The following is an 11,105-nucleotide window of genomic DNA, read 5'->3' on the forward strand; positions in this document are numbered from 1 at the left end:
TATATATATATATATATTATTTCAATCGTAATTATGATTGCGTTTCTCGTCTGATAGTAATCGACGCGTAGTTTACATAACTAAGGTTGGATTGTTCTATCTTTTAATAAACTTCAGTTCACTGTCTTACTCTCTTATGTTTTTACTCCTTTACTCTTTTGTTTATCCAATAAGTAAATTACAACATAGTTTATCTAAAGATGGAACAACCGGCCCTAAAAGATATATTTAGAATTTACATACAAATATATTATAAAAGGGTAATATATGATGCTCAATTGAGTAAAACAATTACAACTAAAATGTAATGGCCTACCAGCAAGAAGCTAAATTTTGTTTGCTAATATTTAATAATCTGAATTCAGAATTTCAATAATAAACAAATCCATGTTAATTTACTGTAAGCAAAGGCTATAATACCACATATTTCCATCAGTAATTAATATATTAACATAAATTTTTGTTTTTAACTACTTTAATATGTGTAGATAACAATAAGAGATTTCATTAATGGATCTAAAATAGTTGACTTTTGGCCACTTTTTCGGATTTCTATCCCGCGATGGATACTTAAGAATAGAGAAATAATAGGATTCACATCAAGATATGCGTTGGACATATACATATATTCTGAATACATATGTAATGTAATTGAAATTTAATAATTTTATTATATATGTATTAATTTTGATTAGATATGTAATGTAATAAAAATGTAATAATGTGTATGTGCAATATTACTTGAGTCAACAGAAGCATGCTTCATTAAGGTTAATTTGCGTTTGAAACTGTTTTTTGTATTAATTTGTCTATTCAACATTGAAAGTGATCGAAAAGTCTGTTGGAATGTTTAAATAGATTATTAAATATTAGCAAACAAGATCTAGCTTTTTACTCGTAACACTTTACAAATATATTATACCTATTAGACATCAAATCTAACCTGGGTTGTATTGACCGTTTCCTTATTATCTGCATATGCATATATGTTATAAACTGGGATTTTTTGATTAATCATAAAAGACTATATTATGAAATAATTATTAGATATAGAAAAAACGACAATTAATTCCATGACGTTTATATCATCGACAAAGATTATACGCATGTATACTTAAATGCATATAATTAATATTACCTTGTTATTTTTACATTATTAAATCTTCAATAAACATACTATCAAAATATGCGATGATAGTCGCTTACGAAATAAAGGCATAGAAAAACAGTAAAGAAATCAACACAAAGGATTAATTGCTATATTGCTTACGTTATGATCTTATAATCGGTTTGTGATTGGCTAATTTATTGCATTTTATTGCTTACATTTTACTATTTAAATTTTTTTGTATGCCATAGCTGTAAGCGCAGCGATAGAATCGATCGGCACCACGGAAAATTGATATAATACTTCAAATATTAATTTAACATATCTTTGATAAAAAAATTTAATAAATAGATATTAGAATAATTATTACAGATATTTAATTCAGATAGTTTTTTTTTATATATATATATACATATTTCAATAAATACAGTTAAAGAAAATATGTAATAATTGTATAAATATTTACCTAATACTTCAAAACAAATTGCGTTGTTTATATTAAAGGAAGTAACAATACCAATAGTGCCAAGAGACATTAAAAAGACGAATCCCCAGAAAGTAGTAGATGTATACAAGCAGTAATCATTTTCAAAATTATCACAGGTAACATTACAATTTTCTGTTCCTTGACATAATGCCGTTTCGTTAAAATTTAATAAACATGTAGTATTTGGGGAAATAACTGCTTCGTTCTCAGAAGAAGTAGCATAAAAAGATAGTCGAACGGAAAATTTTGTGTCTCTGCATGTCCAGTGACATTTAGTGTTCTTTGTATCACATAATAATGCTGTTGAGTTCTTAAATAGAAACAAATAAATACTTTTAAATATATTTTTAAACGTATAGTTTAAAATGTTTATTAAAGTCATTATCTAATAATCAAATACTATTCAAGGCTTATTACTTAGAAACTAATAAAATATTTTAAAACATTAATTTCTTTAATATTTTGAATAATATCTACAAAAATATTTTCTAACTATAGATAGGAAGAACGAATTTAATCTTAAAATATATATATTATCAAAATCATAATTTTATAAAAAAAATAGTTTATGAAATAAATATACAGAGGAGATCACATATTGCAGAAATATTATTGTTATTTATCGAAAATAATATGCAATTGTAATAAAATAAAGGCTTACAAAGTTTATATCGCAAAATGATAAAATCGCACAAGAAACATTTTCAAACTGATGGTCTGGTATCATTGGTCCCGGTAATGGTGGCAAAAAGTATATCAGAATACAGGAACCGTATGAAACCACAAGTATAAACATAAAGATTAACTTTTTTTGTGTTTGAAAATAATCCATGATAAAACCAATTGTTGGTTTAGTAATCATATACACAATGGGTAAAATGGCAGTGATGCTACCCATTATTAATGGAGAAACACCGAGTTGTTTACCGTAAACAGGTAAAAATGGAAAAATAGCAGCCATAGCTGGAATAAGAATAATTAGGTTATACATTACACTTATATTTGTGTAGTGGATTAATGGGACTAAAACTAATTTTCAATATTTTTAAATTCATCGTAATGTGTATTTCTTTAACATGATCTGTATATATTGTATATGTAGAGTTATAAAAGATATGAAATCTTTTATAATGTAAAATACATTGTAATAATATTTTAAATATTTTAAATTAATGTAATAATTACTTATAGTTATTGGAATATGTGATATAATTCGTTTCATGATTTACTTACCTGCATGAAAAAAAAAATAATGTGCTTTTAGAGGCAGTAGCACGTAATTAATTTTCATAATTGTAGTTGATATAACAAATATGTGCTCCAATTTTTATGCTTTTCTCTAAAAACTTGCTAAATTATTATTATGTTAGAGTACTGATATTTATACGTAAGATTGAAAGTGTATAAAAATAATAATAAACATTATGTAAAAATTTATACATGTATATCATGCAATAATAATATAATAATAAAAAAAATATTAATAATATATTATAAATATTTAATATTTTTAAGACAAATATAATATTATCTCTATGAAATAGGAAAGGACTCCGTTTGCCTATAAATTAATTGCCAACAGTACTGTTTGCCGATTACATTCCATTTACTGACAGTTCGTTTGTGTATAAAAAATATCGTTTATAAAAGATCTATTGCTTACAAGTACTATAATGCTTGTAAAGTGTAAACAATAGCTATTACGTACAAGCTATGTTACACACACATAATTTATTACAGATGGATTATCTACAAATTCTATTGCGCAAAAATAAAAAATTCAGAGATGGCGTCGTATTTGCACTCACGACATTATTGCGTACAAAGCTACGTAGTATACATATGATATACATATAACATATCGATACCTACAAGCTGTATTGTGCACAAATAAAAAATTAATAGACAAAGGCACGTTTACACACATTTAATTATTATTGCCTACAGACCGTAAGATGATCGAATGCAAGATTATTGTACACATTAATCCTCTGTTAGTTATGTAAAATTTTGTATTTTCCGTTAGAAAGTTAGATCTTTAAACGCTTGAGTTAAATTTGTATACTGTTTTGGATTATATAAACATTAAAAAATTTTTTGTAAAGCTTTAACAATAAACTTTTACTGTCATAAAAGTCAGTCAGTAGTTTATTAATTTTTTTACAGATTTAAGTTTGTCTGTCAGAACTCAGAAAAAAAAATCAACTTGTCTTCAAACCAGCGGAAGATTAAGGCTGCTTGATCCTTTCCCACACAGCAGAAATATTCTAAGTGTATCATCGGAATATATCGGATATCCTATAGATATTGCGATACCTTTGTCTCTACGATATAACTTGGACATTTCTGTGTGGGTTGTCCTTCAGTATACGAGTTATAACGTCAGAAGTAAAATATCAAATTTTTTTTTTGCAAAGTACGTCAGAATAAAACATTTGTTTCGTATGTTATCATTCACATCAACTAATACGGAATATTATACAATAAGATTTTAAAAGAAAAGCAATATTGGAACATAATTATGTAATTTGTATCAAAAGTTCATACAATGTATTGAATCAAATGATTTCAGAAAATTAAGAAAATAGAAAAATTCAGGAAATAAACATTTAATCATAATGTGAACTGCTTTCAAATAAAATATTCTTTCAGTTAATAAAATTCTTTTGTTTGTAATACACTTAGATACGTGTATCTGTAATATTTTCATAACTTTTTTATTATTAAAAAAAATGTGTAATACATCCTTAACTTATAACAAACGGAGCTCTCTCTTTTAAATGTTTGAATATTCACTATATAAAATTTTTTTGTATCAAATATAAAAATAAATTTATACTCACTAATGCAATCTACTGAAACTTTCAATCGCGTCAATGGATATAACACGATAAACACAACTGCTACAACTGCGATATATGCATGGAACATGCCTTTTAACAATGTTTTCTTACATTAGCACTTTTACATTATTAAACGAAATAATTGTTCCATAAAACATTATCCATCGTTATCTACATATATAAATTTACATAATTTATATGTACATCATTTGAACTTAGTTACACGTTGTACATACTATATATAACATGGAAAAATTGGAAAAATTCGGTTTTTTCCCGATCCTTTAAAACTATGTGTGAACGTATAAATGCGTAGAGCTATTAGTATAAAAAATGTTCAGTTACTGTCTTCACATTTCGGGAATTTACCGAAAACTAAAACAATAACTATTTAACATCGCAATAAATAAGTAGTTGATTTCAGTGACACGTGTAAGTTCAACAATAGGACATTTAGTATTGCTCGATCTTGTGTGTGTGTGTGTGTGTGTGTGTAATATGGTATTAAACATATAATATATTTCAAGTAAATATAGAAATTTATAGACTTCTTAAATTAATACAATGATAATAACAAATAAATGTATAACTATAGGCGTTAGGAATCAGCGCTAGATATTATATTGTACAAAGCTAACTAATACCTATTCATAAGTAAAAAAATTCAATTTGTACGTTTCGGTTTACTATTTGAGCCATCCTCAGCAATAAAAAATTGTGTTTGCTTCGAGGAAGGCTTAAAAATGAGCCGAAACATGTAAGCGCGTTTGTTAAATAAAGAAGTTTCAAGCTTCATAAGTGTATTATTTGCGCGACATCTTCTGCGCCTGACTCCTAACGCCCGTATTCTTTCCAATTCTTTGATTTATAAGGAGTCTTTAGTTTTTTTTATGTTACGTCCTGGGTCGCGTGTTTAGTATTAATGCGCTCCGCGCTCGCGCTTCCACGATTTTATGTCGCGCCTCGAGACCGCATTAATACTAAACACGCGACCCAGGACGTAACATAAATAAACTAGGTTAGTTTGATTTGTTATACGAATTTACATATGGATAAGTTATAAAAAATTAGACTAAAGTAAGTGCATTGAGATAAACAATAATAATTAATAAACGTAAAATATCTTTTACAGAAAAGCGAGATTAATAAATTATATGCTCTACGCTAAAATTTTTATTATCATTTCATTAGTAAGATGTACACAAATAAGTGTGAAACAACAGAAAGAATTTCTTAGAAAACAGTTTATACGTATGTGTGTATATAGGTATCGCTCTTCTGCACCAACTTGTATAAAACTTAATTCTGAATGAGTATTTGAGGATAGGATAGATAGGAAAAATAATGAAACAATATTTATTAAATTGTAATAAACACTTTTTTATATAATGTATCCATAGTCACAACTTACAAATAACATTATTTTTTTATAGTAATTAAACAATTGGCGAAAGTAAATTTACAATTACAGTTAAATTTATAGAAATCTTTACATCTTAATTCGCCAACAAATTTCATAACATTCTTCTTAAGTTATTTTATTGATATGTATAAAAATTTAAATATTATGGTATATTACCATTATGTTATATGATATTACAAAAATTTGTACATTTACATAGAAATTATAAAATATACTATTATTATTGTGTAATTTTTTGTCAAACATAAAAATATATTTATACGCAATTAGAGATAAAAGTATTAATTTTTATTAAAAAAGCACAATTTTATATATTTCCATATATTATTTTCATACCTATTTTTCAAGTAATTTTACATACTTTTCTACATTGTATGACTCGAATTGGTGCGTCTCTTTAAATTGTATTGCACAGTTGTAATTTACCTGTACGCGTTGCCACTCAGACTGTACGGATTATCGTAAAGACCATCCTCGGGGACGTTTTCGTATTCATGATATTATGCGTGCCGTCATTCAATGTCACGTAAGACATGACGGCGGCGTTTTGATCCTCCTTTTGTTCCGCAACTTGAACATTTTCGGTATTTTTGACCGGCTTTTCTGCGAATATAATTCGTAAATATGTTTTGAACAAAATGTGCATATTATCTCGAGAAACAATACTCACAGCCTAAGATAAATTAATCCGAGGATAATTAATATAAAGATAATAACACCAGCTCCAATGCCAACGCTCGTGCCTACACTTTGAGGTTCTACTATCTCATTCGTAGCCACTGCAAACGACAATCATGTACCTGATTCAAATTTTTCATCATACTTATTTCCTAGACGCGTAAAATAAACAATTCGTAACATTAATGACGTTAAGTTTATTTTAAGTAATCTGTTGCCAGTGGGTCTTTGATGAAAGATTTTTTTAATATTTAGTTTTTAAAAAACTTTGGAAATTAGCCGATAAAATTTCAAGATTTTTCGTAGTATAAAAATATCATATCTCAAAAACGATATTATTTAGATATATATTTCAAAGATGTGATATCGATATCTTATTTACATTCGCATTTTGGCTCCTCGCCGCTCCAGTATTCTGTGTTCAAATATTTTCTTAAAAATATGCCGATCCTTTCGTACTGCGATAGGCAGTGGTACTCTGCGGCTCCTCCGTAAGTTGTCGATCCATTCACTACTATTACTCTACCGTTCTCTATTGGTCCCGGATGCTTACAATCAACCGCTAAAAAGATATTGCGAATGAATGTTTAATTCTTCTAGTAGTTCATCATAATACTTTAGATACATATTTATTAATGTATTATTATACGTATATAAAATTATTTATATTGGGTGATATATAAAATTTAATGTCTTCAAAATTTATTCACAAAATACTTTTTATTATATTCATGTATATAACAGGAATTTTGATTATGAAGATTATTAATATTTTTTACTAAAAATATTTATTATTAAATTTTAATAAATAGGCTGCCAGAAATTGAAATTGCAACACCAAAAAATAGATATCTAATTAGAACGAAACTCTTTACCATTCACAGAATAATATAAATAAATGATTAAAATTTTAGAAAATGTTTAGTATGAACTTTTAAATCTTTGTGGATGGGCAGCTCTGTTTGGGACCATCTCCTTTTATTTAGTATATATATGTATATTACTTGTTCGATATATTCAATGCATAATATACAATAGACGTTGCGATCCTACTGCGAATCCTTTTCAATATGACAAAACGATTATTAAAATATAATTAAAAATGTTTGGTCATACATTTAAAAATTGAAATTTAAAAAACCGAATTATGTAACATGTGGCCGTATTTTGTGATGTAGACGTATAAGGATAATATGTAAATGTCAGAACTCTTGTTGATTTTGTTTGGACATTGAAGGAAACAGAATGTATAAGTGGAAATATTTATTATAAATCAAAGCTTATACATATATGCATGTCATTAAATAACAATATGTTTGCACCTGAGAGCTACATTACGCTTCGAAAGCTCCACTAATATTATGCAACCGCGTATATAATAAAACAGTATCTATTCATGTAAGTACATGTATCCATTCGTGATCCGATAATATACTTCTCGAATATTATTTAGATTATCTCTTGGGTCATTCATACCAAATACAAAAGCATCATTATTTTTTTTAAAAAACTTCTTCGTAGATGTAATGATATTATTATATCAATTCTAGACAGCGTTTTTTTCACAATGAAACAAGTATAGGTTTTCTATATAAGAAAAAAAAGAATTTTTTGCTGATCTTATGTAGAAAGATGAAAAAATATTAGAATAGAATAACATTAATTGTTTATCGATAAAACCATCTATTTGAACAAAATAATTTTATGGAAATGCAACCAAAGTATTAATAACGAATTATTAAATTTTTATCCTTAATTTAATGTATAGCAAGTCATACTTTAGAAATTCGAAATATTCATTTATTTTTTCTTGTAGATAAATAAGTTAAATCAATCTTCATATTTTAAAGTTTTGTTGTTTTAGTATTGAATATATTTAAAATAAAATTTATAAATTAGAAAAATATGACGTGTCTACATAATTACATTTTCTAAACACGTGATAGCTATATGTAAATAACAATTATATTTATTACATGAATGTAAATAAATTTTAAATGACCACTTTAAATATTTTAAAACAATACATTTAATAATAAAAGTTTCAAATAAAAAAAAATTACTTTGCTTCGAGCGATATGACGATTTTCATGTTTGATGAAAGTATTTTCGAAATTTTAAAGTTACCAATATTTTGTTCAATCTAACTATATTTGGTTTTTTAACCGATGCTCGTTATCACTCTGCACGCAAAACTACTAAAAAAATATCGACATATGAGTACCTTATGAAACATCTTGTATTTTATCCTGATACATTCAGATGCAAGACGAAATATCTTGTAAAGCAGTCGCTGCCCGATGACATTAGAGTTCAGTATTTTTAAACTTTGAATAATAAAAAGAATCGATAGACATAAAACAATACATTACATAGCGTCAAGTTTCATATCGCATATGCATTAGTAAGTATATATGAATAATAAGGCCAATATCAATTTTTCTTGCCATTATACCATTCCTTGTCATTGTATTTTATAAAAGTTTTTATTATATATATAAATTTTGAAATAGTGTACACAACAGAAAGAGAACACGTTAGATAATTTCAAAACATTGAATCCATTATATCCATTTAACTTGCAGATCTTTCCTTAACTTAAAATTTTACTAAAATGGTTTAATTTAAAACAATTTCAATCGCAAAAAGGAGCATTCAATCCTCAGTAGAGACACAGAAATTTTAAGCCTTTGATATCACGGAATCTATATATATATATATAACTTTATTACAAATAAAATCGTTCGAAATAAAAGATTTTAGAGATTTATTCAGAAACTAACAATTATTTTACGTAATTAATTATAATCTATTGTTACTATTAAGGGGTTTAAGAAACTCTTTCCTAAACGGAATCGAGAAAATCTTATGGGATGAGAAGCCTTATAATGTCTGCTGAGGATCAACATTTATTAATTTTAATCGAATTGAAAGAGAATTTAGGCCTTTAAGCTCTCAGGCACATAAATTGGAATAATATTAAAAGCATATAGCAAAAGTAAAGCAAAAATGATAATGTAAAACATTGTAAGTGATGAAAATAAATAAAGTTTTCAAAAAAGATTTAATTTATAAATAGATAAATATGCAATATTTTTCTTTCCGTATCAAGACTTGTGAATTAAACGAGTACATTCAATAAAACCGAATACAATATTACGCAGTTTCGATCGCATATAGTTTTCATTATTTTACAGTGTGATGTATAATTACGTAGTCGAACATTTTCGAGAATAGGAGATCAAAGAGATCAAATGGAAAGTCTAGAAGAATGCTCAATTGCGATGCGTCGATTTGCTTACTGCTAACTTCTTCTATGTATGTTTCAACATTTTTACGAAAATATTAATTTAAAATAAAACAATATATATATAATGCAATAACAATATAATTTTTTATTTGAAAGTTTTTAAAAATTATAGAAAAAATAATCGTTTTCATTTCGAATCCATGGTATTAAAAAATGATAAAACACAGTAAAAAAAAGCTCGAAAAAATATGTTAATAAAATATGTTTCATTTTAGTATTTAAAACTCGTAAGTGTGCAGTTGACATTAAAAAGACAAAATTAAAATTTTCTTTTTACGACTTCCAAAATTTATTTAAGAAATGAAAACAGTTTTAATTATATAACTTTCAACAAAGATTGATTTAAGCTAATTTAAGCCATTAATTCTAATACAATGAATAGAAAATATTTCTCATACGTAAAAGTATATGCACAAAATATCAATAATACTTTGAGTTACATAACAATACATAAAATTAATTTATTTTTATAATAATATAATTCTATTATAAAAATTAATCATTGAGATTTTAATTATATATTTTAAAAACATTTTTATATAACTATACTCAAAAAAATATATTTACATATATTTTTCAAGTGACAAAATTATATTGCATATAATTTAATATTTTGAAATTCATTTTTTCCTCTCATCTATATCTCTCACCTTGAAGTACAGTTAACTGGAGTTGATTCGAGTTTTCAGCATATAAGTACAAGTTGCAAAACGGAAATGACAACTAAGAATTTATTATTAAAAGATTCAAAATGAAAAATTTTATGCTCTGTTTATTTCATGCTCCATAATATTTTTGTAAAAAGAATCAAATTCTCCTGTTAGATATTAAAAAAAGTTATTCAAAGCGTCAATCTTTTCGATGCCAACTGTATGTACACTTATGGATGGAAAAGGTACACAATCTTAATGCAATATGGAATATGCCAAAGTCATGAGAACGATCTCAAAGATTTGACGCGTATCGAAAATCGTCGATAATAAATGTATTGTAACTTTCGAGTCTAGAATCGTACATAGAACCCGAATTATTCGACAACATATTATTCAACTCCCTAGTTAACCATCGCAGTCGAATTCCTGTGATGGAAGCATTTCGTTTAATTTTTCCGAGCGAATTCGATAGCGGAAGAGAGAGGGGGGAGGAGGACAGGAGAAAGGAGAAGAGAGGGAGAGAGAAGGAGAGGGGGGGAGGGACGAGAGAGCGAAAGTCGAGACAGAGCGGAAGTAAAAGAACGGGAGCCGATAGAGCGAGAG

General features: G+C 26.6%; 1 protein-coding gene across 1 annotated transcript in view; it reads right to left on the bottom strand.

Annotated features, from left to right (window-relative positions):
* LOC108770431 (major facilitator superfamily domain-containing protein 6-like) overlaps nucleotides 1–2,886 on the bottom strand; it is a 6,899-nt gene extending 4,013 nt beyond the window's left edge. Inside the window, exons 1-3 of the mRNA XM_018522013.1 lie at nucleotides 2,829–2,886; nucleotides 2,257–2,558; nucleotides 1,575–1,905 (exon numbers count right to left, since the gene is read on the bottom strand). Coding sequence (XP_018377515.1) covers nucleotides 1,575–1,905; nucleotides 2,257–2,558; nucleotides 2,829–2,886 — 691 coding nt within the window. The remainder of the gene's footprint in view (nucleotides 1–1,574; nucleotides 1,906–2,256; nucleotides 2,559–2,828) is intronic.
* Between the last annotated feature and the right edge of the window lie 8,219 nt (nucleotides 2,887–11,105).

Source organism: Trachymyrmex cornetzi, unplaced genomic scaffold, assembly GCF_001594075.2.
Source record: "Trachymyrmex cornetzi isolate Tcor2-1 unplaced genomic scaffold, Tcor1.1 scaffold127, whole genome shotgun sequence".
In the NCBI taxonomy this organism is placed as follows: Eukaryota; Metazoa; Arthropoda; class Insecta; order Hymenoptera; family Formicidae; genus Trachymyrmex; species Trachymyrmex cornetzi.